This window comes from Ambystoma mexicanum, chromosome 1q, assembly GCF_040938575.1.
Source record: "Ambystoma mexicanum isolate Mex_15411 chromosome 1q, UKY_AmexF1_1, whole genome shotgun sequence".
Lineage (NCBI taxonomy): Eukaryota > Metazoa > Chordata > Amphibia > Caudata > Ambystomatidae > Ambystoma > Ambystoma mexicanum.
The window spans coordinates 1,342,376,422-1,342,403,204 of record NC_090922.1 but is presented as its reverse complement, the minus strand read 5'-3'; the positions used below and the strand labels follow the sequence as shown (position 1 = coordinate 1,342,403,204).

General features: G+C 45.9%; 1 protein-coding gene across 7 annotated transcripts in view; it reads left to right on the top strand.

The window, feature by feature from the left end:
* Positions 1-26,783, top strand: part of OSBPL9 (oxysterol binding protein like 9) — a 1,764,730-nt gene that overhangs the window by 1,484,580 nt on the left and 253,367 nt on the right. For all 7 annotated transcript variants that reach the window (XM_069642205.1, XM_069642206.1, XM_069642209.1 and 4 more), the window contains 2 exons: positions 9,573-9,636; positions 9,755-9,895. In XM_069642205.1, the coding sequence (XP_069498306.1) occupies positions 9,573-9,636; positions 9,755-9,895 (205 nt within the window). The remainder of the gene's footprint in view (positions 1-9,572; positions 9,637-9,754; positions 9,896-26,783) is intronic.

Here is a 26,783-nt window from a genome sequence, read left to right as displayed (position 1 = left end):
ATAGAAATTGGCTATTCCAACATCGTCACACCCTGTATCAACTGGACGCACAAAAGATGCTCTGTGTACTCCAAGGAAAAAAATCAAAGGTTTTTTGGAACTTGATTAAAGGAACAATATCGATTCAGACAACAAAATCCAAAACTATGTAGCGGAAAAGCAATGGTCTTCACACTTCTCTAACCTTTACTCTCGGCCCACGTCAGGAAGAGCCCCCGTTGTGTCTATCGTAACATCCAAAATGAACAAAGAACTAAGTTCATGGAACATCTGCTGTGACGAGACAATCATCCTGAATATTATCAAGAAACTTAACAATTCACGGGCCCCTGGACCCGACGGGCTGAGCAATTTGGAGCTAAAAAAATATCCTGAACTATGGGCCAAGATGATAAAGAAGATTTTTGAAAACTGTAACATCAACCGTGCGATTCCGTCCTCATGGACTAAAGCAATAGTAGTTCCGATCTTTAAGCGAGGGGCTCCGGACGATCCTAACCACTATCGGCCCATCACTCTGCTCGATGTAATCGGCAAGGTTTTCGCTTCATTGGCCTTGGAGAGTTTCCAAAACTGGCTCGGAAAAGTGAAGTACGTAGACCAATTCCAAACAGGCTTCACCAAGAACGCTGGAACAGCGGTGAACATCTTGACGATTAACACTCTTAAGTCAAAGGCGTTCCAAAGCGGTACAACTGTGTACATGGCCTTCATCGACCTGGTTCAAGCATTTGACCAGGTCGACGGTGAACGCCTATGGAACAAACTACAGATCAGACATTATCCAGCATCAGTCTTGGAACCAATCCGTGCATTGCACGAAGGGACCTTGATGAGGGTTCGCCTAAGCGGTGATGGCGTCTTATCAGAAGAAATGAGGACATTTTTTATTTTTTTTTATTTGTGTATAATCTTTTTATATTTTTACAAAGCGTTTTTTTTTCGTCATTACGAAGTAGATGGACTCTTTGGTCGTCTAGACTGTGCGGGGAGATCTGGGACGCCTTCTAGCTAATGGATACAAATTCGCGTTGGCATCAATGGAGGTTGGTCTTTTCCATGGCGATGATTAGAAGTTTAGCCATCGGAATTAACCATCTAGTACGAGCTCCTGTGATTAGACGGTTCCACCACGTATCTTCATAGTCTACGAAAGAGTTTATGCGTAGAGGGCCAAAGAAGGCGTCCCTTTCTTGTGCAATCGCCGGGCAGGCCATCAGTAGATGTCTTGTAGTTTCTATTGTTTCTGAATTTTTGCAGAGTCGACAAGTTTTGTCCTTAGATGCTGCTCTGATAGCTAAAATTTCTTGGGTGGGTAGTAGGTTGAGACAAGCTTTTAGTAGAGTTTTCATCAACAATTTACTAGGGCATTTTGTGCAGTACTCCATAGGTTCTCTAAGCTTGTTGGGAGCAGGTGGCAGATGGCTTAGCAGTTTGTTTGATACTGCTTTTTCGTTTGTGTTTATCCAATCTAGCCATTCCATTTTCGATTTGATTCTTAAAGGATTTTGGAGTAGATCTTCTTCTGAACACGCGATCTCCTGCAATGTTTGTTGTTGAATTTCAACCCAGTGTTTTAGCATCTGGTTGTTTCCTTTCGTGATTTCTTCGTTAATCATGCGGTATATTTGGAGGCTCTCCGGGTGTCGAATCTTTCTAAATAGTTGCATTGTACTTTGGGCCACTATTGTAGTCAAGTAGAGCAGGCCAAGTTCTCGCCTTATTGCAGCAGACGATGTGGATTTTGGAAGACCAAGTACTGTTCGCCAGATAAAGCCTTCCAATTTAGGCCAGAGAGTGGACGGGATTGAAGGGGTTGCATCCATGCCGTATACCAGGGACGGAATTACTTTTGCCTTATAGAACTGGATTGCAGGTAACAGGCTAAATTTGCCATATTTCCTATCAACTGCTCTGAGCTGGGCTGTTAGGTGTTTAGTCTTTGTCCATAAAGATTGTTGCATACTAGATGCGTTCTTAGAGCTGTCAATTTCGACCCCAAGATATTTAAACGCCGACACGACTTCAATTTTTGACTTGAAGAGGAACCACTGCAGGCTCTCTTTCGTCCTATTTCTCTTTTTCTGCATGATCAAGATTTTAGTTTTTGATTCGTTTATCTCCAAATGATTGTCCTTGGTGTACTGTGCGAGGTTGTCCAGTTGGCGCTGGAGTCCGACCTGTGTATGGTCGAGGATTATCAGGTCATCGGCATATAGAAGTCGATTGACCCTTACGTTGCCGACTTTGGGAGGAAATGACCTGATCGTATCTTGAGAATCTTTAAAGTCACCTAGGAACGATATGAAAAGAGCGGGCGCCAGCGGGCAGCCCTGTTTCACTCCACGGTGGGAAGGTATATGATCAGATAGTAGGCCTTGGTTGTTTAGACGGACAGACACGCTGGTGTTCGAGTGGAGGGCGATTATGGGAGCCAGGATTTCATCAGGGCAGTTCCATGTCTTTAGTTTATTCCATAGTTTAGGCCTGTCAACTCTGTCGAACGCCTGAGATAGGTCGACGAATGTGAGGAAAACTCTTGGTGCACCCGACAAGACTTTGTCTTTAATGATACTCAAGATCATTATATTGGCTGCAGTGCTAGCGTTTTTCTGGAATCCAGTTTGTAGTGGGTCAGTAGAGGGAGAAAGCTGTGCCCATTTCTGAAAGTAGCTCAGGAGGATTGTGGCGAAGACCTTACCTATGACATCCAGCAGGGCTATAGGTCGATAGTTGGAGGGGTCCTCTCTGATGCCCTTCTTGAAAATGGGGACGATAACTGCCTGAGTCCAGGAATCAGGTAGTGTCCTTCGGTTTTTGCAGTCTTTAAAGATCAGACTCCATACCGCTGACCAGTCGTCGGGGTATTCTTTTAAATCAGAGTTTGCTAACCCGTCCGGTCCAGGGGCTCTTGATAGTTTCAGCCTTTTGATTACTTTTTTTTTATCTCGTCTTCGTCTGAGAGGTCCACCCATTTTCCCTCTAGCGGTCTCGTTGGAGGGTCGATAGACGTTAGAGGTGAGTCAAAGAGTTCTGAGAAGTGTTTGACCCAGTTTTCTTCGGTGACAGAGTTAATCATTTGGGTTTTGGGATGGCAGTTTGTCTGGTTGACCATAGACCAGAAGTCCCGAGATTTTTTGGTGGCTAAAGCCTTGAGCATACTCTCTGCATCTGATTGGTAGAGGTCACATCTTACCTTTCTCAGCCATTGTTTGTATTTTCTCCTCTCAGTATGGTAAGATTCCCACAGGGTTGCTGTGTTCGACGCCGCTGCTTCTTTCTTTAGTTTCCTTAAGGATCTGCGTTTGGTTACCAGGGTAGCATTATACACATGGTTATGGTTAGACCTTAGATCATTGGTGAGCTTCTGTGGTTTTATGAAAGGAAGGAGCAGAGGAATGTAGCTGTCTCTGAAGAATGCGTCTTTCACTTCAATATGAGAAGTTAAGCTTTTGTAGTTATCAGTCAGAGTTTTGATGTCTTTGGAGGACATACACAAACGGGTAGCCTGGGAATTTGTCCTGATCGATGGTTTGTAGAATAGATGGTCGCGCACACTGGTGTTACATTTGAGGTTCAGTAAGTTGTGGTCGCTAGCCTTTGTTCTAATTATTTCGAAAGAGGATATGCGCTGGTAGACCTTTTCAGAGACAAAAATGTAATCGAGGGTGGCTGATGAGCTATCACGTTCCCACGTAGGTATCAGCATTTGGTCGCTCATAACGTTGGCTGCGTTGTGAAGGTTCCTGGAGGTCATTAATGCTAGCCATAGTTTTCCCCTTGACTCCGCCAGAGTGTAGGGAGAAGCTTTTGCCTTTGGCGCGGCTTGGGCTACACAGTTTGCATTTAGGTCCCCACATATAAGAATGTTTGGGGTTTGATGTTTAATTCTGATTTCATCAATGATGTTAGCGGCTTCATCGCAGAAATTTTCTGGTGTTGTTTTTTTAGGGTTCCAATAGGCATTGATGATAGCGAGGGGTTCTCGAGAAGGTTTTCTTTCCACTGCGGTTTCGTCCGTCCATGTGGCAAGGACAGCCAAGAATCCATAGGTTGCTTCTACTTTCTTGATGATATGGATGCCTGAGCCTATGCGGGTAGCTGTTAATAGGCCGGATGACGGGCGACCCAGTGGGCCTTTGTAGGCCGGAGAGATCGCTATGTTGTAACCATCCAGTGCTGGTTTGTCCAACAGCCAGGTTTCCTGGAGGCAGAGGATATCGTGTACTCCCAGGTTGTAGCTGTCAAGTTCAGTTAGGTGCATATGGCCTCTGGTGTTCCATGAGGCGATGGAGAGAAGCAGTTTTTCCTGTGCTTCTCGTTTTGGACGCGACGGGGGGGTCGGTGGACTGGCACCCCCTGTTTGCTGCTATCTTTTGATACCTGGTGTTAGGGCATCCCGTATCCATGACCAGCTGCCCTTTTTTGGCACGAGGACATTTCGAGGGATTAAACCGGGGTGCCCGTTGGCCCCATCCCTCTACAATGCATACATAGCCGACTAAGAGGAGACCGAGGGAGATGTCTGAAGTTTTCCACCAACAATGGGTGGGGAAAAAAACCTTGAGGCCTTTAATATGCGGATGATATCATCCTCCTAGATCTTACCCCAATAGGGTTGCAATGCCAACTGGAGCACCTTGTTTCTTACCTTAAAACCAACAACCTACAACTAAACAAAGCTAAAACCAAAATCATGGTGATGGGAAAGTTGAAGAAAAACAGAAGAAAATTTACCTAGATGCTCGAGGGCCAAGTGTTGGAGGAGGTCTTGGCCTTCAAATACCTGGGAGTCATGCTGTCTAACCATCTAAAAAAGGCAGCGATGCAAGAATCCCTCTGGACAAAGCTGAGGTCCCTGACAGCACAAGCAAAATCATTGGACCGTAAGTTCAGACGATTCTCGCACGTCCTGGTGCTGAATTTCTTCAAGATTAAGGTACCGTCCCTAATTTATGGCACAGACTCAATGCCGTGTCTCCCAGATGGAATCTGGTCGATGTTGGAGAGTTACTTTTGGAGATCTACCTTAGGCCTGTCAAAATCAACACCAATGGCTCTAATTAGGCGTGAACTCTGTCTACCATCGCTTGCAAGCACAAAAGCAAGATCCTCGCTACTTCTCTTCAGGAAACTGTTGTGCACTTCGAAGCCAAAAGCTTTGGATCTGATGAAGAAGGAAATCGATGCAGACGCCAATAAAATGCTAAATAAATGGAAGGACGTTAACCAACGACTTCTGCTCGACCTGGACTGTTCTGAAGATATCCTGGTAAATAATCCCAACAGAGTCACAAAGAAGCTGTACGAGAACGACTGGATAGCAACATTGTAATCAGCCAGTAGATATCGTTTGACCTCTGCCATTCCGACTCCAGCAATGAACATTCAAGAGGTCAGAGGCTACTTAAAGAAATGTCCAGACAAACAGGTGAGCAGACATTTCCTAAGATTCCGTCTCAACCAGGTGAGAACAAGGGAAATTTTGGCCTCGAGAAAACAGTCGGAATCTGTAACTTGTCAATTCTGCTTTAGGCAAAACGGGGTGGAAACCAGCCGCCACCTGCTGTTGGGAATGCAGCGCCCTAAAAGAGGCCAGAACTAAATACCTAGCAAGAGCCCTAAAAAACTACTCTACCTTGGATGACAACAAACTTTGGGCTCTGCTCTCAAGCGGGGAGGACACCAGATGTGTGATTGGCGTCACCCAGTTTCTTAGACACTTGGATCTGAACACTGAAAGCCCATCAGGATAAATGGACAAATTGTAATTAATTAAATTACCCCCACTAGCAGAAACGGAGGGATAAGTTGTCTTGAGCATAGACTCTAAATTGGCTCTTTGTAAAAATTTCTATGCATTTAAATCAAATAAAAAATAAAAAAAATATCAGGTTTTTTATGAGAGTATGCAGAAATTGGCACAACTTAGTTGAATCAGTGTAAGGGCTGATTTTCTATACTCTGGCCTGGTGGACAGATGTATAGAATGCCAACCTATATTGTGACGGACAACCATGGGAGCTGTAGCCACACCAGTTCCAGGTAGCAGTGACGAGAGGTCTAGACTAAGTCTCAAGAGGTGGTGAGCTTGTTAAAGGTCCGCAGTGGGTACACACAGTGGGAGTCACAAATTACACTTAGACAGTATCTATAAAAATACAGTTATTTATGGCCCAATATCACTATGAAAAATGACTGTTAGCAGGTTGAAGTATCACACAACACTAATAATAGATTACATATATACAATCACTAGAGTAGGGCATAATACAAATCAAACCTCTATAAAAGAAAGTACAGATTTGTTTCTGCACTACAGGTCCACAGACAATTAACCCTAACTTCAAAAGTCCTTCCTGAAGTTGTCTGGGGCCTTATTCCCACATTTTCAGGAAAAAGTTCAGACACAGTTTTTAATGCTGGAACAAATGAAGATAGGGTATCTGGTGTCCAGTGAATGATTCCAAGGGTTAGAGAACAGTTTATTTTAACTGACAAAAGTGTCCCCAACTTTCGGAAGGCTTGCACGAACAAGCAATGTCAAAGCGAAAGTATTATAAAAGTTTATAAATGTTAGCAAAACTTTTTAAAGGAGTTTAGGGGCAGATAAGAACCATAGTAACTCACCCCCCATACTCCGATTCTCCATAGTACTTGGCGGTTCAATGGAAAAATGTGTTAGGTTGCTTTTCCCGCTGTCAGCATCAGTCCTTGAATCGCAGGGGTTGCGGGTTGGAGCAGCTCTCAGGTCGGTGTCTTTAGCTGGTGCAAGGACCCTCGGATGAAGAATGCAGAAAAGCATGATGCAGGACCCCTCTCAGGACTGGACTCTACTCAGATAAGCGGTTTCGGGCAGCAATCCCTGCAGCACGGCAACGCAAAGGGACTCTCTGGTCGCGGTCAGACTTTCCATTCTGTCTTGGGTCCCCTTGATGCTAGGACTCTGAAATTTCACAGAGGTATGTCTTGTAGGAGAAGCTGAGGATTTCCCAATTTCCAAGCCTCAATGTGGGAACGGCGATGTTGGCAGCACAGTAGCCCGAACTCCGAGCTGGCCAGCCACATGGCATTTCCGGGGCACTTCCAACAGCTCTTCTTCGCAGTATGCAGCAGACGTCGGGAATGGATGTTCCCTCCACTCCACAGGTCCCTCGCAGGACTGCTGAAGATCAATAGCAAGACAGGGCTCTTCCAGGACAGCAGCAGAAGTTGGTCGCCACGTCTCCTTCAGATGGGTCTCCGGACTCCTCGCGCGCCCCACAGCTGGACAGAAGTCTTGGCTTCCTCAGGTTTCTCTGGGATCTCTCTAGAGTGGGTGCAGGGGTACTCTTATTATCCCAAAAGCCAGTTAAGAGCCGAATCTCCCACTCGCCAATAGCAGAACTAGCCCCACATACACCCCAGCAGTGGTCTAACCAGGACCACTTGCAGGAACACTCATGCATAACACTCAGACACACTAAAACCAGTTTGTGGATTGGGACCAGAAAGTCCCTGCCCACATCCTGCCAGCAAACGCACATAAACCTCTCCAGTAGCCCACCAAAAGCTGTGCTTTCCCAGGCATGTAAGTCCTTATAAGGATTTTCTTGGCATCACAGGCCGGGAAAAAGGCTAAAAAACAAGATCTCCATAGGACAAGCGAAAAAAAAACCTTGTGGCATGGCCATGTTTGGTCACTAGCCACTGTTAGTAGCCAAACGTGGTAAACGCGGTAAGGCTAAAATGAAAAGCACCAAAAAATGGTAAAAGGTCACTGCTGCCACCAGCTTGACCATTTAGCAAACCTAGAGTAATCAAAATCCTTTGAGTGTTAGTCAAAGGCAAAAGTGTATGCCATTGTACTACATTTTAAGATGAATTGTAAAACGATAAAAGTTACCACTAGTGATAACAAGTTACTAAAAGTAGTAACAAAGTAATGGAAACAATGTTTCCCAGTACTGACAGTCTGAAGGACATGTCAGTTTCCCCATAACATATGAGCAAAAGATAGTGTAGTGAAGCTTAAGGCTACACTGCACTGCAAAAAGTACAGGTCAGGATCAAAAATAAAAGCAAGAAGTTTGAGGGTCCATAAAATAAAAATGGAAGGAAAGGTGCAGTACAGAGAAATCTTTCCTAGTAGTCAGTTGGGGATGTTGGAGGAGGATCGTCTTAGAAACCCAATGAGGGTTAAGCAAAGTCTCTATATTAGGAATTGGACTTTGATCATTGAAAGATTTCATGGCTATGAATCAATGTCTCATCTATGGAATGACCACAAAAGACGAGGAGTTGTAGCACCGTTTTTTAACATTTACCGAAGTAAACTAGTTTGAAAGTCCTTCTTGCAATTTAGAAGGAATCTGTACTTACCAAAACACATTTTGGGGAGGTATTTCCTTATATTCTGTGAGGCTAATAAGTGCAGATTTTATGATATGCCTGATACCAAAGAATTTCTTAGACATTTAGTAATTTCATATCCTGCTCTTCATGTAAAACGCCAATGTTATTTTAGCAAGTTAGCACATTTTTATCACCCCGATAAGAAGGATGAGTGTTGTAATGAATGCTTAGCAGGTTGAACTACCTCATTAATTATAGCGATAGTTTGTTTTATAAAAAGTTTACATCTTGATAAGAATGCTATAAATTAGTGATGGAACTTGAGATGACAATTTCTCATTATGATAAGATATATGTTTTGTGGTTTCAGTTAGAATTATGATGAGATTGATGTATTGAAAATGATTTTTTTTTTAACCGGTTCCATGTCATTATGTCCCTGGGGATAAAGTTGCCAGGTAGCCGTTCCCCCGGCGGCGTTATCACTGAATATGAAAAATTCTTGGTTTTATCATTGTTTTGTACTTGTCAAAGGTAATTTGATTGACCATAAAACAATGCAAAAATATATTTATTGCCGCTTTATAGAAACATGGGAATCAACCAGGTACCACCGGAACTATACTGGACAAATGTAATCATTCACTACATTGAACACGCACTTTATTTAAGGGGCAGAATTCTAGCGACTAGCATGTGATAAATATACAGTATGTACTTGCTCTTTGTGACAAAACGTTTAATATTCATGTATATGAATTATTTATCTTTGCAAATTTTCTATTTAGCATGTGATGATTTTAATGTTACTGCATTTATATCTGTGTATTATACCTCTATGGAATTTGGTTTATTTTTTCGAAATAAATATTAAAAGAAAGATTAATGTGTAATTTGGCTTGCTTCCAGTGAAACCTGTGGTAAATTGGCTTCCATTAAAAAATGTATGACTATGGTTAGTACAGATTATTTCATTGATATTAGTCAGAAAGTGAACAGCAACTAATGTTGATGTTATGTCACTTATATAGTGCCCTGCCACCAAGGGTATCCTGGTGCCAATAAAGAGACGATTAGGGATGGAGCGAGAACAGGGGAGACCAAAAAGCAGGGAAACATTAACGTCTTGGGCGGTTTCCTAAACTGTCCATTGGAGTATCAGAATGATTATATTTGAATGTCAGTAAATATCGTGTTGTTTTACTAACAAAACTGTCTGTTATTCTTTTGCTCACTAGGTTGCGTAACGTGTCTCGATTATGATGAACACTACATTCTCAATTTTCCCAATGGCTATGGAAGGTAAAATCATGTTATTTTAGCTGCAATTAAAAAAAAAACACAGTTGTTAGCATGAACATTAATTGCATTTGAAATATTTCATTGGAATATTTGTGAAATTTGTATTTTATTTATATAGATCAATCCTCACAGTGCCCTGGATCGAGCTTGGTGGTGAATGCAATATTAATTGTTCTAAAACAGGCTACAGCGCCTGTATCAACTTTCACACAAAGCCGTTTTATGGGGGAAAGAAACACAGAGTGACAGCTGAAGTTTTGTATGTATCCACATTTTCTTTATACTTATTTCTTGCATCTGTTCTTTCTACACCTGATAAATATATTGTTTTCCTTGAGGAAAATTCGATTGTAATTCTTGCATTTATTGGGCTTTATTTTTGTTGGGCGATCAGGATTTTTAGAACTATATTGTCACCATGCCTCCTTTGTTTAGAAACATTTGGCCCGATTCCGGCTTTGGTTGTGCCAGTTATTTAGGAAGCATTTGTTCCATAAAACAAGCCAAATCTAATAAAAGTGCTTTGTTTCTTACAAGCAGGGATTATTGTATTAGTAAGAGACCAGTATGAAACCTTAGTTGTTTAACTAAATAATGGACATTTGGAAAAGTTACTTAATAAAGTTATTGCGAAGAGTTCAGTGAAATTGCTCTCAGTCCATTTTTATTTGACATGTTACAGCCTGTACAGATATTACAGAATATCCTGTTGCATGTCAGCGATTTCAAATGTCAAGTTACATTTTATCATTACTCAACTGCTGTCTATTTTACCACTTTTGCGTCTGTTATACTCCTTATACTGCCTCATAGGCCAGGAGATTAGACAATATATTGAATAACAGTACAAAATAAGCACACAAAAATATCCCTTAGTTGATATTTGTATGAAGCGTGGACTAGACCATAACATCTCTTTGCTGTACAATGGAATCTGAAAAGCAATAAAGATTTTCCATAATAACTTACTAAAAAGTCTTAATTTTATTAAAGACACAGAGGCGAGCATTATGCTTCTCTTTCTTTATTTAAATAATTAAAGAAAGCGCTCAGCAGCAAAATATTTTCTCAGTGTACAGAAAAAAATAACAATAAATGTAACAATGAAGTGATATAATATGTCCTAAGAGTCTTGAAACAACAAACTACATTTCGCAGGGGTCTGAGCAAAAGTTCAGTATAACATGTGACCAGTATCCTCCAATGAACGGTCAAGTCCCCACATAAACAGTCTTGAATATGATGCACTTCCTCTTTCGAAGCTGCGAACTTGACTGATAGAAGATTCGGAATTGAAGACAACTCGGAGTAGTAGGTAAAAAAAGGTTCCAAGAACTAGGCGGATTTGTCGGTAGACACTGTCAAGAGAGAGAGATAATTCTCCAGCATTGGATCTTTCATGGATTCACATGCTTAGAATATTCCCCGTCGTCAGACTGGGACCCCTCGGTACACATATATAGCCTTTTCCTATAGGAAAACTTTCGACACTTTTGTGTCCTATCTACGTCCTTTTAGGACCCGCCTACGCATGCTCCGTAGGCCGTCCCAGTATAAGAGGCCCGCCCCCGCGATTCCCCTTCAGATTTCAACCGTCTCCAAAGTAGTGGGATCTCCTCGCGTTGTCTTACTATTTTGTACAAGGTTGCGTTACTGGAATTTGAGTACAGAAAATGTCCTCCGTGTCAGGAAAAGCGCTGTTCCGCCCATGCGCGACGTGCGGCTTGAAAAAAGTTTACGAGGGGGACGGACATATGGATTGTATATATTGCCTCCACCCTCATCATTCGGCGGATAACTGCGACATATGCAAAGGGTTTTCTCAAAAAACCCTCAAGGACCGCAGTCGACGACTGGTGGCATGGCTGAATGAGGGAGCGGGGGCATACCCCCCTTCGGAGGTAGGCTCCACACAATCGGCGAAAACATCACGCCGCGCTACCTCGTCGGAACCACCGGCGAAGAAATCTCGACCGACGGAAAAAGAGTCGTCTGGAAGCCACTCAACTAGAGACTCCTCGTCAAAGAAATCATCTTCATCAAAGGAAAGGAAATCCTCCTCGGGCGATCATCATAGATCGACCACGAGTCGAGAGTCGAGTAAAAGCAAGCCAAGTGTGGAAAAGGCGGGACTGCCAAAACCACCTGCTAAGTCACCGTCGTCGACGGCGGCCCAGTCATCGGCCTCCACCCTGCCACTTACGCAGGTGGCATCCACCGTCCCACCGACGACGACGTTGACGATGGCCTCGTCGACGGGGGTTCTACAGGAGGCCTGGAGGCCTGAAGTTTTTGATCCGACCCCCCCGGATACTTTACTACAAGAACAGGCTGTGTTGACCTAGGGCTACGAGTGGCTGACAAGTTGTCGACGAGGGGATCCGTTATACCGGTATCTGCCCCTCTTCTCAATCCTCAATCTGTTTTGTCGTTGGAAATTCTGTCCACGCTTCAATCATTGTTGCAGTCGTTGGACCAGAGACTACCTCAGGCAAACCTGCCGCAGTCACCCGTCGACGAGCCGGGCCCGTCCTGTCAACCAACGCACCTACGCACGCCAATCTCAGCACTGGCACAAGAGGAAGGTGAGCTGCCAGATTCGGAGTCTGACAGGGGAGCCATGTCGGATATCTCATCATCCCCCTCCAGGGATCCGACCTGGGAGTCAGAGGTGGAGTTGGAAACCCCTAGAAGCCCAGCTCACCCGTCCCCTCCGGACGACATTGCGTCATTCCATTCTATGATGGAGAAGGCATGCAAAGAATTTGGTTTGTCCCAGGAAGAACAGAAAAAGGACTGTTTTTTGTTCGACCACATGGGTAAGAGAAGGAGGTCTGTGTTCTCGATACCACTACTAGACCATGTATGGAAGGAGGAGTTGCAGACAATGCGTCACCCGTTTTCAGAGCCGGCAGTGAAAGGACGCCTGGAAAAAAAGTTTAAGGCTCCAGAGTCTACCCCCAAGTGTTTATCCTCCCAACCAACGCCAGACTCGGTGGTGTCGGCGGCAGCAGCGAGGAAGGCGAAGGCCCAGCACAAGTGCACGACTCCTCCGGAGAACGAAGCGAGACGCCAAGATGCCTTTGGCAAAAAAGTGCTATCCGTGGGTGCGAACGCAGTAAAGGACGCAAACTCTCTGGCAATTGTTGCCAGATACGATAGGGAGATGTGGCACAGGCTAGCTCCGTTGCTTGAACATCTTCCGGAAGAGCATAGGAAGGCAGCGATGTTACTCGTCCGAGAAGGTGAGGAAGCCTCAAATCACGCAATAAACATTGCGGTGGACCTCGCTGAGTCAGGCTTCAAGCAAGTCAATAATGGGGCCGTATTACGTCGACAGTCATGGCTTAAGTGTACCTACTTCAGGCCAGAAGTACAATACAAAGTTTTAGATATGCCCTTTGAGGGAGACCTTCTTTTCGGTGAGAAGGTGGACGAAGCCCTAAAGGGAATGAAAGAGGACTCGGACACGGCACGTTCATTGGGTGCCCTCCAGAGTGGCAGAAACTACAAGTCTTTTCGTCCCTTTAGAGGGGCTTCAGGTAATTCAAGATTCTCTGCATCCGGAGACAGATCCTTCGGCAGATCAGCTTACCCCTCCCAGGGATACAGACGTGCCTCCCAAACGGCAAACCGTCGCCGGAACTTTCAGACTTCCAGAAAGACCATCATATCCGTCGTCGTCGAGAGACAAGCAAAATAAAGATCAGCAGTGACATACAACACACCGTTCTGGGGGGAAGAGTTTCAGCATATGTCGACAAATGGGAACGAATAACGACGGATCAATGGGTGCTGGACACTATAAGAAACGGACACTCTCTACAATTCAAACACAGCCCTCCGCAAATTCCACCTGCGTGCACCGCTCATTCCCATCTGAAGATACTGCAACAAGAGGTAACACTCATGTTAGCAAAGGGCGTGATAGAATTAGTTCCAACATCACAGAGAGGTCAAGGAGTCTACTCAAGATATTTCGTCGTAAAAAAGCCGAACGGCAAATGGCGTCCCATTTTAGACTTACGCGATCTCAACAAATCTTTGAAGAGCCTAAAATTCAAGATGCTCACTCTGCAGGAAGTGATCCGCGCCGTTCAAGAGGGGGATTTTCTAGCGTCCCTGGATTTACAGGACGTGTATTTCCATATTCCAATGTGTCGGAAACACAGGAAATTCCTAAGATTTGTAATAGGGCGGACTCACTACCAATTCATGGTTCTTCCTTTTGGGCTCAAGACCTCCCCCAGAACGTTCACGAAATGCCTGGCTCCAGTAGCGGCCTGGCTAAGGAAGCAAGGCCACCACGTATACCCATACCTCGACGACTGGCTGGTAAGGGGATCCTCCCCAGCGTCGACCAACACAAGTTTACAAGCCACCATGCAGCTTCTACAACAGCTGGGATTTGCCATAAACTTCGAAAAATCCTCTCTGCAGCCATCGAGATCGCTGGTATTCCTGGGGGCACCGTTCGAGACCCAGTTAGGGCTAGTGAAACCTTCTCTCGACAGAACCTCAAGACTCAATCAACAAGCATGCCGACTACGGCGAAACACCAAGATCTCCGTGAGAAGATACGTTTCAGTCCTAGGGGCCATGGCATCCTGCATCCATCTGGTGGAAAACTGTCACCTATTCATGAGGCCAGTCCAGGAATTCCTCGCGGACCGATGGACGCAGGCTCAAGGATCGTGGTCAGACAAGATAACCATCGACGACGACAAGCTGCTTCGGACCCTTCAGTGGTGGCAGAGTTTCCACAATCTGAACAACGGCGTACCCCTACAGGAGCCGGAGTTTCAGTGAACCATAGTCACGGATGCGTCCCTAACCGGATGGGGAGCTCACATGGGTGCTCTCCAAACGCAGGGTGACTGGTCTCCAACGGAGTCACTCCTACACATAAACGTGTTAGAACTCAGAGCAGTACGATGGGCCGTGAAGGCATTCCTACCACACATCAAGGGCTCGCGAGTACGAATACTGACCGACAATACAACGGCCATGTTTTATCTGAGGAAACAAGGAGGGACGCGATCAAGAACTCTTTCCATAGAAGCCCAGAAAACATGGCATTGGGCATTAAAGCACGAAATTTCCATCGTGGCTCATCACCTACCAGGAGTGAGGAACTCCCAAGCAGACTCCCTCAACAGAAGCATGGCCCAAATACACGAGTGGGAAATGGACACAGTTCACCTGATGAAAGTGTTCCAGAAATGGGGTCACCCCCCTCTGGACGCCTTCGCGAACAAAGACAACAAGAAATGCGAGCAATTCGCAAGCAGATGGCCTCAAGAGGGTTCCATGGGGGAGGCATTCTCCTTCCCATGGACGGACATGTTCCTTTATGCTTTTCCCCCGTTCCCCCTCATACGGAGGACAATTCAGTGGATACGCAGATACAATTGCCGGGTAATTCTAGTGGCACCACACTGGCCGAGGCAACCGTGGTTCTCCGACCTGCTTCACCTGTCGCTGGAACATCCCATAGCGTTTCCGAGAGTCCCGAACCTACTATCCCGGGACAAAGGCACGGTGTGGCATCACGACCCGGACAGTCTCAAATTTACAGCCTGGCTCCTGACTTTTCGGAGTTCGGTGCTTTAAACATTGCGGAGGATTGCCAAAAAATTCTGCAGGCGGCCCGAGCCCCTTCTACAAATAAATCCTACTCCTATAAGTGGCGGAGGTTCTGTGAATGGTGTCGAGGACAACAAGGCCTACAACCGTTGTTGGTGACGCCGGAACAAGTTCTACCTTACCTGCTCCTCTTGGCAGAGAGGGGGTTATCCTTCACATCGATAAAGGCGCACCTGGCGGCCATCTCAAGGTTCACGAGGAAGAGGCAGTCGTCTCCTCTATTTAGCGACAGACTTGTGAAACACTTCATGAGGGGTTTATTTCGAATTTTTCCCCCGGTAAAACGTTTCCCCCCAACTTGGAGTCTCAACACAGTGTTGGCAGGCTTAATGAAACCGCCTTTTGAGCCTATGGCCACGTCCGACATAAAATTCATATCGTGGAAGTTGGCATTCTTGATTGCTATCACATCAGCTAGGAGAATCTCGGAACTGCAAGCGCTGGTCGTAGACCCGCCATACCTAAGATTCTGTAAGGACAAAGTAGTCCTGGCAACTAATCCTACGTTCGTCCCAAAAGTTCCGACAGTGTATCACAAACACTCGTCCATTGTTCTCCCTACTTTCTTCGCGACACCATCATCGACAGCAGAAAAAGCTCTTCATACCCTGGACGTTAAGAGGGCTCTGAAATTTTACCTACATCGTACACAGGAACTCAGGTCTACACGACAACTGTTCATCGCATATGGTCCGTCGACGAGAGGAAAAGCAATCTCTAAACAGGGATTGGCTCGATGGGTCTCGTCGACGATTGCGTTTTGTCACTCCAAGGCCGGAAGGCCACTGCAAGGACATCCTAGAGCCCATTCTACAAGATCAATGTCCTCCTCAGCAGCTTTATGGGCAGGAATTCCGCTGACGGACATATGCCAGGCTGCGGCATGGTCAGTGCCCCACACGTTTACCCGCCACTACTGTCTTGCCAGGCAGCATGCGGACGAGGTGCAGATGGGAAGAGCTGTCCTGCGCCATCTGTTTCAGTAAGGTAAGCTCCACGCTGTGGAGAATCTGTTTTCTACCTTTTTGATGACAGTATACTTTATGTGGGTAAGGTTATATGAGTTAACTTATTCCTACTGCACATATGCATTGTGTAGTATGGTGAGGGTATATTACATTACATTCTCACCGCCGTCTCAAGTGTTACTGCTATACAATCTATTCTAAGCATGTGAATCCATGAAAGATCCAATGCTGGAGAAGGGAATAGTTTCTTACCTGTAACTCCATTTCTCCAGCATTGGTATCTTTCATGGATTCACATGCGCCCACCAAACCTCCCCGGAATGCAATGTATTTGATTGATAAGTTTAACCCTTCCTACTTTGGAGGGGCCGAAATCTGAAGGGGAACCGCGGGGGCGGGCCTCTTATACTGGGACGGCCTACGGAGCATGCGCAGGCGGTCCTAAAAGGACGTAGATAGGACACAAAAGTGTCGAAAATGTTCCTATAGGAAAAGGCTATATATGTGTACCGAGGGGTCCCAGTCTGACGACGGAGAATATTCTAAGCATGTGAATCCATGAAAGATACCAATGCTGGAGAAATGGAGTTACAGGTAAGAAACTTTTCCCTTACAGTTAGTTCATATATTACATCCCTATATCCCTTAGAGGGGTGGGAGAGAAATGTGTTGCATTATTTTGAAAGAACAGTCATGCATTCAAAATCATAAAACAGTTCTCAATACAGATACATAATCTCTGAACGTGGTACATTCCAATTTCTCGCCGGGTAAGATAATGCTCGCCTCTGTGTCTTTAATAGAATTAAGACTTTCTAGTAAGTTATTATGGAAAATCTTTATTCTATGTCAAGACCGGAGGCTCCCATTATGCTTGTTTAAAGCTTACTTACTACAATAGATGCCAGCTGTTCTACCGGTTTTAGGTAGAATTGCTTGAATACTGATTCACTTGCCCAATCCGCCATTCTCATTATTTCTTCCAGTCGGATCCCGACTTGGAAAGCCTTAGAAGCCATAGCTCCTCTGACAGAGTGGGCTCCGAAGTGCAAGGTATCTATTCCTGCTTGGGTTAAAGTCCACCGCACCCAGCGTGCTAGGGTTTGGGTGGAAACTGCTTTATGCGGCTTACGCAAGGCTATTGAAAGTTGTCCGTCGGACGAGGTTCTGAGGGGAGCCGTGACCTCTTCGTAAGCCTTGAGGCATCTTACTAAGCAGAGCTTGGGCTGTTCTCCGAAGGCAGGATAAGAAATCACTCTTAAGTTGCACTTCGTCCTTCTATGTATGTGGAACACTATGCCATCGGGGAGAAGGTTCTACCTGCCAGATCGAGAGCTCTGACATCAGAAACCCTCCTTCAGGAGACGAGACAGAGCAGTCTAGTGAGTTTGCCGGATAGGGCAGTGCGAGATAACTCCTCATTATCTGGCCAGGATAGAAACAGGTTCAACACTTTGTTGACATCCCAAAGTTTACCGTAACGAGACGGGGGCGGAGCTGTAAGTCTGACGCCCTTAAGTAGCCTGCAGACTAGGTGATGCTCACCTGCTGGAATTCCTTCTATGGGGTCGTGGCCTGCTGAAATAGCAGAGCGAAATGTGTTAACTGTTCTGTAGGCTAGACCCTTTTCCACTAAAGATGCCAGGAAATTCAGAATTTCCTCTATAGGTGCCGAAACTGGATGTAAGCCTTTGTCTTGACATCAGCTCCTCCAGGAATTCCATGAGTTAGAGTATCTTTTGAGAGTGGCCGGGGCCAAACTCTCCTCGATGAGGCTGACTGCCATGTGAGACATGCCTGGAACTCTCCACCTAGACCTGAAATCCTCCAGAAGAACTGGATACCAGGTCTAAGAGGTCCACACCGGGGCTACAAGAACCAATTCTGTGCCTGCCTGACGGGCCTTCGCCAGGGTCCTCGCGATCATTTTGGAGGGGGGAAAGGCATAGTGTACCCCTTCGGTTCACTGCTGGAGGAAAGCATCCGTTGCAGTCGCTGCTGGATCTGGATTCCAGCTGAAAAACACTGGTAGCTGAGTGTTCAGGTGTGAGGCAAACAGGTCTTTGGACATGAGATCCCAGACCTGCTGAAGTCGAAGGAAGACTTCTCTGTCGAGCCTACAGTTGCTGTAATCGACTGCATGTCGGGAGTACCAATCTGCCACTACGTTCGTAAGGCCCGGTAGATATTCTGCCGTGACTGAAATCCGGTGCTCTAGACAGTAATGCCAAAAATCTTTGGCCAGTTCTGCTAGGGGCCGAGATTTGGTGCCACCCAGATGATTGATGTATCTTACCGCTGAAATGTTGTCCATCTTTAGTAAGATACAACAGCTCACTGTGTCTTTGGTAAAGGAGCGTACTGCGAAGGAACCCGCTAAGAGCTCTAGGCAGTTTATATGCATTCCGAGTTCCTGCGGCGACCGTGTCCCTCCTGTGGCCACTGGGACCGCATCTCGCCCCCCAGCCGGAACGGCTGGCGTCAGACTCTATCACTATGTCTGGGGCAGTTCCGAAGATTGCCCGGCCATTCCATGCCTCCATGTGCATGAGCCACCAGTTGAGTTCCGTTCTCGCTTCTGGTGATAGTCAGTCGCTGTGAATAAGAAAGACTGTGTCTTAGATGTAGTCCCTTTATCCTCTGCAACTCTCGATAGTGTAGAGGTCCGTGAAAAATAGCTTGAATGGAGGAGGAGAGAAGTCCTATTACCCTCGCTAGGTCTCGCAGGGATATATCGTCCCTCTGCAGGAGTCTGCGGATTTCCTGTTTGGTGGAGTGAATCTTGGCTGCCGGAAGACTGAGCTGAGCCGCTTCGGTGTCGACGACGAATCCTAAAAACTCTAGGTTTTTGGATGCGTGAAGGAAAGATTTCTCCCAATTTATGAGGAATCCGAGACTGTGTAGTAGATCTATGGCCAGCTTGGTCTGCTGCTTTACTAGAGCTTGCGATTGCGCCATGAAGATAATATCGTCCAAGTATATTAGCAGTCTGACGCCTTGTTCTCTTAAATGTGCCACTACTGGTCTCAGGAGTTTGGTAAAGGCCCAAGGAGCTGAAGAGAGACCGAATGGTAGGCTTGTGAATTCCCAGTCTCTGTGTTTCCAGGAGAATCTCAGGTAGCCTGTCTGGTCCTGATGTATGGGCACTGCAAGGTATGCATCCTTCAGGTCCAGGCGCATAAACCAGTCTTTGGGTCTCGGGAGGTCCCTGAGCATGTGAATACCCTCCATCTTGAAATGCCGATAAACGATAAAATCGTTGAGGACCTTGAGGTTTATGACTGGACGCACTTTCTGTTTCCTGCGTACCAGAAATATGGGGTTGAAGAAACCCCCTAGACTTGTGCAGGGACGAATCGCTTATTTCAATGCTAAACTGTGAATTTCCTTGTCCAGCGCTACCTCATCCTCTTTGGACATTGTAATCGGAATGGGACGACCTGTCTGAAAAGGTTGTGCAAAGAATTCCAGGCGCATGCCGCGAACTGTGTCTCTGACCCAAGTGTCCCCAGATAAGGAATCTCATGCATGCGCAAAAGGAGCTAGCATCCCTCCTATAGGCGTTAATGGCGCAGGCGCTGGAATAGGTAGACTGACCTGTGGTTTGTTGCTGTGCTGGGTACCGGGCGGCTCTCCTCCAGCCACGACCTCTTCCTCGCCCCCTCGAAGGGAAGAAGGTGTCTGTGCGATCCTGCCAGGCTTGATGGTCCCTGGATTGCTGAGGTCTTCGATCAATAGAGTATCGTCCGGACGAGTGACCTCTACCTCGACCGGCCCTGGCGAAAATCTTCAGAGAAAACTCTTTTGATGGAGGATTGCGCTTTGTCAAGTGTGGTAAAGGTGCCCACAAATTTAGACATCTCCTTCACGAAGGAGTCGCCAAAGAGCAGACCTTGGGCAGAGGCTCCTGACTCGGTGTCTGCTAACTCAGAAAGCTTGGCATCGATCTTATAAAGGATACCCTTGCGGCGCTCTGATGAAATGGTGCAGCTGGCATTGACCAACAACCAAATGGCTCTTTGAGCCCAACCTGAAAGTATCACTGGGTCAACAGGAGCACTTGTGGCTATGGCTGCTTCAGGCAGGTCCATCATTTTAGCTAGTGTACCGATGACATCCAGCACCTTGTCTTGGCAGGACTTCCAGGCACGATCCATGCCCTTTCTTGGATCCTTGACATTCTTTCCCAGGAAAGTAATCATCTTGGAGTCTAACTCCGGTGTCCGGGCTACCTTGTCTGGGATTCCCGGGCGTGGGCATTCTGCTTTGAGTCTTGCACAGACTTCTTTATCTAAAGACTTGCATAGCCTTTCTTTAATATACTCTGTTGTTCTTAGAGATGGCTCCCAGTCGGTCGATCTGGGATGCACTAAGTCTTCTGGGGAAAACATCTTCTTGGAAGAAGAATGCTTGTTAACTGTCTTCTTAGGGACGGAGGCTGCCATGATCCCTGAGGTGGAGGGTCGTGACCCTATTGTTTGTGTGTCTTCATTGGAAGAAATGGGAGACAAACTGTTGTAATCATCACCTTCTTGGTCAAAGTCCTGTTGGTAACCCTCCGGGCTAGAGGGTCTAGTGCCCCTGTTCTCTTCCTCGGGGCAAGAGGGTCTGTAGGGTTCTGGGTTCCCCACAGATGACTCTGACCTCAAGTGAAGTTCCAGCAACTTCTTTAATTAAGGTCAAGTACACCTGGGTTCAGGGCAACATACACCTGCATCCTCCCAGGTAGGCTTACATCTCTCAACTGATCAACATAGAACCCTTGAATCAAACATCAACATTCTCACAACCCAGATTCTGTGTCACTCACTTAGCATTCTGCTCTTTCTGCACAAGCAACAAAGAAACCTAATCACTACATAGCTCCTTTCCTAACACATAACAGACACACCAGCCAAACATCACATACACGAAACACAATGCATCCACACACTCATATTCCATGCGTGTACATCTCTACCGCTAGAACTAAGACTACATCCAGAACCTGAAAGCATCCCCAATAAAAATGGTACCATGACACCAACTACAATGCCCCTCCCCTTTTCTACTAAGTAAGGGAAACACAGTACCATAAAAATATGCACCATTTACAATCTATACCTCAGGAAAATCAATAATCTCTCCTCCTCTACCACACAACAACACACAACCCATGCTAACTCACACCACATCACTACTTAGCTCCAAGCTAAATCACTAAATTACGCACCAATGAACAAGGCTGGGTATTCCAAACACCAGAGTAAACGACAAAACAACAAATGCACAACAAAGGCCTCTGCTGCCATCCCCAATTTGTCGCCTGTATTCTAATGGTCCACCTGACATACCTCAACCACTGATTGAGTAAGCATGGATACGCAACCAAAAACATCAGTCACCTGAACAACCAGAACTACTCAAACCCCCGCAGCCAATAAAACACAACATCAAGATGTGCACCTCACACCAAAAGAACAAGGCTGGACGTTCCGAACGTCCGGGTAAAACAACACCCATGAAGACAACCATTGTGATATTGCTACCCCTTATTTGTTACCTGTGTTCCTCAAAACAACCTAACTAACACCACTGCTGCAAGTAATCATTTACACCACACACTTTAATTCATCAAACACCAACTATAGAAATTGCCGAAATGTTAAATACCTAGCACACCACAGTTACTCACACATGCATATCACCACACTGCCATCTCAAAACAGTGTTACCAAATATTAACGTAATTGCCAAATTATTTCTACACTTTAAAATTCTTAACAAATTCTAAGTTATTTGGTTCTCCTACAATGGTACATATGCTCTATAAAAATAGGCACAAAAAAAAAATCCTTCCCCAAAAATGATGCATAAAAGTCCTTTGAACAGTCCCACCTGTGGAAAAATATTGGTGCAGACAAACTCTTCCACAACCTATTGAAATTCTGACCAAACCACTTCACTTTAAAGTCCATCTGTGGAAACAAATATTAGTCAAATGCATTACTACAACGTTTCCTATTCTTGAAAAAATGGCCAACCTGAAAAAATAAAATTATTAGTACAGCAAACACATATATTATCCATTAAACAACATTGCTATACTAATTTCCAATCTACCATGTAATTCACATAAAATTGCGTTTCAACCTGTATTCTGTTAACAGAGGCTACGACATTCCCACTTCTTGCATTCTCTCTCTCAGCTACACACAGGGATGTCTAAATCAAAAACAAGCCTCACATGACATCTATCACCAGTTAACTTTCTTTGTTATATCACAATATACAAAATCTCAAAGGCAAAGAAAACAAAACATTCCGTTTCTTGCTCCTGCCGTCCACGTCTTTTAATAACAATACCTTCGGGGACACGGCCCCACTCAGGTGTCCACCCCTTTAACTCAAAGTACCTCTGAAATATTCATTTCGGCAATTTGCATCTGTTGCTTCTTCAACTCCTTGAAATAAAAGGCAACACTGGACGGAGACACGGCAGCAAACAAGTACTACAACGCTTCCAGGAGCCGCTCCCAAAAGAAACACTCACAGCTACACAGCAGCATCCAGCTCATGGATCCTGTGAACCCTTCAGGTACAGCTTTTTCTAATTGTCAGCAAAATCTCATTTGGACTGGCTCCAAGCCCCTCCAACGTTGTACCATGGGCTCCCAACCCATCCAAGCCCCCAAGTGTATTCACGGGCTTCAAGCCTCTTAGGTGCAGGTATGGGCTACAAACCCCCTCAAATGCTGGAATGGGTCCCAAGACCCTCCTCTGCTCCAGGCGCTTTGCACATTAGCCACCAATCTTCCATTTAACATGTAGGCACAGCGTAGTTTCCCAACCTCTTCTGATGCTACTGCCCTGGGCTCCAAGCCCCCAGCTGCACAGCATGGCTTCCTCATTATCCAGGTGTAACTAGACCCCAGGCCTCTTCAAATTGCTACTGCCTTGGGCACCAAGCCCTCCATGCTGCAGCCTGGGTTACTACACCCCTTATACCAGTCTCTCGGCCCTCAGCCCTTTCTCAGTCTCTTGATTTCCTCTGTGCTTGGCCTGTCTTACTAGTGATAGGCCAGCTGGCCCCTGGCTCTGGCGCAGCCCCTTATCTGGACCTGTGCCCCTTGCGCTGTGCCCTTCTGCGCCTACAGCATTAAGCACTCGCCCTACCTGGGAGGGTCTTCTTCTTTGGTTGTGGGGAGGTGTATGTGCCATCTTCAATGCTGGTCCCCCCAGCACACCCTTCATCCTCATCACCAATGTAGAGTTCGGATTCCCCACGGATGACTCTGACCTGAGGTGAAGTTCCAGCAACTTCTTTAATTAAGTTCCAGTACATTGTGATAATCATATAAGGTCAAGTACATCTGGGTTCAGGGCAACATACACCTGCATCCTCCCAGGTAGGCTTACATCTCTCAAATGATCAACATAGAACCCTTGAATCATACATCAACATTCTCACAACCCAGATTCTGTGTCACTCACTTAGCATTCTGCTCCTTCTGCACAAGCAACAACGAAACCTAATCACTACAGGGTCCATCAGCGTAAGGGGTCTCCTTCCTATTCAGAAAGGCCTTTTTCAGCCTGGAGAAGGCGTCTGAAAGGACAGCAGTGGCGGGTTCTGGCTGGCTCGGGGGGGGTCGTAGAGTCTTTACTCAATCGAGCCGGAATACATCCCCCATCCGAAAGGTGCTTTCTTTTTTGTGTCTTTTTTCTCGGTAGGGAGTTTTCTTGCAGTTGCTCCTCCATGTTGTCCAGGTGCTGCTGGATAGGCAGGAGCATCTCCGATACAGCTCTCTTGATGCTAGTCTCCACAGTGGAAGCCAGCACCTTTTCCGGGCTGCTTGCCATCGCCACTTCATCAATTTCATAGGTATCTTCCTCATATTCAGGCCAATCCTGGTCCTCATGAGCGAAGTACTGTGCTGCCTTGATGTAAATTTATAAACATATGCAGATGAATGAGGGACTCAGCTCCTGGCGTTCGCGATTGCAAATTCGTTATGGAAACATAACGAAATATGCGCTCGCGAGCGCCATTAAGCTGAATAAAGCACCTGCAGGAGGGCAGAACCGCGGTCACACGGAGGCCGAAGCCGCCGCTTCCCCGAAACCTCCCGTCAAACAGAACGCATCAGGGAAGCGGTGGAGGACACAGGCGAGGGTTCGCAAGGTGGACCCTCGCGTTAACGGTTACACGGCTTATAAAGCCAAAAAAAGATTAACTCTCCGCGCAGTACTCTCCGACGCCAGCAGGAAGTAACTGGCGTCGGAGAGAGGTGATTTCGCAGCTGATGGCGGGAAGCGCGTCTTGGCCACAAAAATATTAGCGACGCGCAGCGAAGTAAATCAAATTAAAGCCTCAATATATAAAACTATATAACAATAGAGTAACAAACATAAATTAGCAAACTATAATGCAGAATTGAATATGATGTACTTATCTCTTGCTGTGAGCCGCAAAGAAAGAGGAAGTGCATCATATTCAAGACTGTTTATATGGGGACTTGACCGTTCATTGGAGGATACTGATCACATGTTGGTGACCTTATACTGTACTTTTCCTCGGACCCCTGGGAAAATGTAGTTTATTTCAAGACTCTTAGGACATATTATGTCGCTTCATTGTTAAATTTGTTATATTTTTTCTGTACACTGAGAAAATATCTTGCTGCTGAGCGCTTTCTTTAATTATTTAAATAAAGAAAGAGAAGCATAATGGGAGCCTCCGGTCTTGACATAGAATTGCATATGTCAATCACAATTTCATTAGTACACTGTTATAGCAGCTAAACTCACGTTCTGAGCACGGCTGCCTGAGAGAATTTTTCATCTTGACAATGAAAACAAAAATAAGTGTTTGAAAGAACAGCAAAGTTTGACTCAGTAGTGGACCCATTCATATGCATGTCTAATATAGATTTTAGAGGAAGGTCCTGTAAAAGAGACACATAGGAAGGACATTTTAAAAAACATTTAGTTGGAGTAATGGAAGTAATTGAACAATTAATTGAACAAGTCTTCAACCTTGCAAAATACCTTTCTTATATTTTGGTTGATATTGTACTTCAGAGAAATGGTTGTCTAAATCACTTTACCCGAAAAGACAGTTTCATTAACACATATTTAGGCCCCAAGATATCTGTGTGGAGTTGCCAAAACGTAATTTTGCAACATGTCTTTGTCGTTCAGGAGGCGTTTCCAGGCCTACACATGCAGACCGTGTCCACAATGTGTGCCGGCGTAAAAGTTTGCATGGGCTTCGTTAGAGTGAAGTTCTTTACATCAAATACAATTTTATAAGTCGAAACTTACAACCTGAGGCACAAATTGAGTAGGGAGTCAGTAATACGGGGAAACAGGCTGAGGTCACAGACTATTATCAGGCTAAACTCCTGAGTTTTCCCAGCTCAATCCCTCTTAAGTGACTAATCCTCACACAGGGTCCTCTAAATACTCATTTGTCTCCCTCTATCTAATGAATGGACCCGAGCGGCCAGTGCTACTTAACTTTTATTTTGAGCATCTACCAATCGACATATCCAGGCGCTGCTAATGCATTTCCCATTCCTGTATAAACACCCCCTTACGGAAGTGGGTTGAGTGTGGCTAGCTGCTAAGAGTTAAGAATATCACAGCCACATTTTTATAGTCCTGCACTGCTGATAAATTGATTTGACCTAACCTCCCCCTTCCACCCTACTTGAGGTTACTGTGAGGAAGAGGCCAAGACCAAAGTGTAGAGTAGCACAGCAGCCAGGCGAAGGAGGCAATCACCACAGCAACAGATTGCTTCTAATGGATTCCCTCCACCCACAGATTCCTCATCTATGATATACTCTTATGTCCCGTCCCCTTTCCTCCATACTGCATGGGCGCCCCTTCCTAGGGACGGGAGACGGAACCTTCTTCACCAGAAAAGCCTTCTTAGCCTTTAAATTTAGAGGCGCGCTGGGCCTTCGGAGCATGCGCTACCCTGACTCTGCCCACCGGCGCCACACCCCAGTCCCCTTTTTTGCGTCGACGGGAACGGCCAATTTCACCTGCGCTCCTGTGTTTGGCCCTACCATGTAATACCACGCGCTCTTCCTTGGATTCTTCATCTTCCTTTATGTATTTTCTTTGTCATTAAGGTACTTGGTCCTCCAGCATCGCGCTCCTCCCCGGCGCATGTCGACTTTGGCAGGCTTCAGCAGGTGTCCAGGCTGCGAGGGCCTCTTCCCTACGTCCGACCCCCACGCTCTTTGCCTCCGTTGCCTTGGCCCCGACCACAGCTGAGAAGGTTGTACAGCGTGCGACGCACTGACTCCATGTGCATTGAAGGACATATTAGCTAGGTGGAGGGAGGTCTTCGAAAGGTCGCCCCCAGAGGACTTGAAGAACTTTGTCAGACAGAGAATGAGACCCAAAGGATGTCCGCTATTTTCCATCGAACCCTGTAAGTGCGACTCCTTCCCGAAGAAACGCCAGAGCGTGAGGAACCTCTCTGGTACCAGCACGCACACCAAGGCTAGTTCAGCTACCGGCCTCGCGGCCATCAGA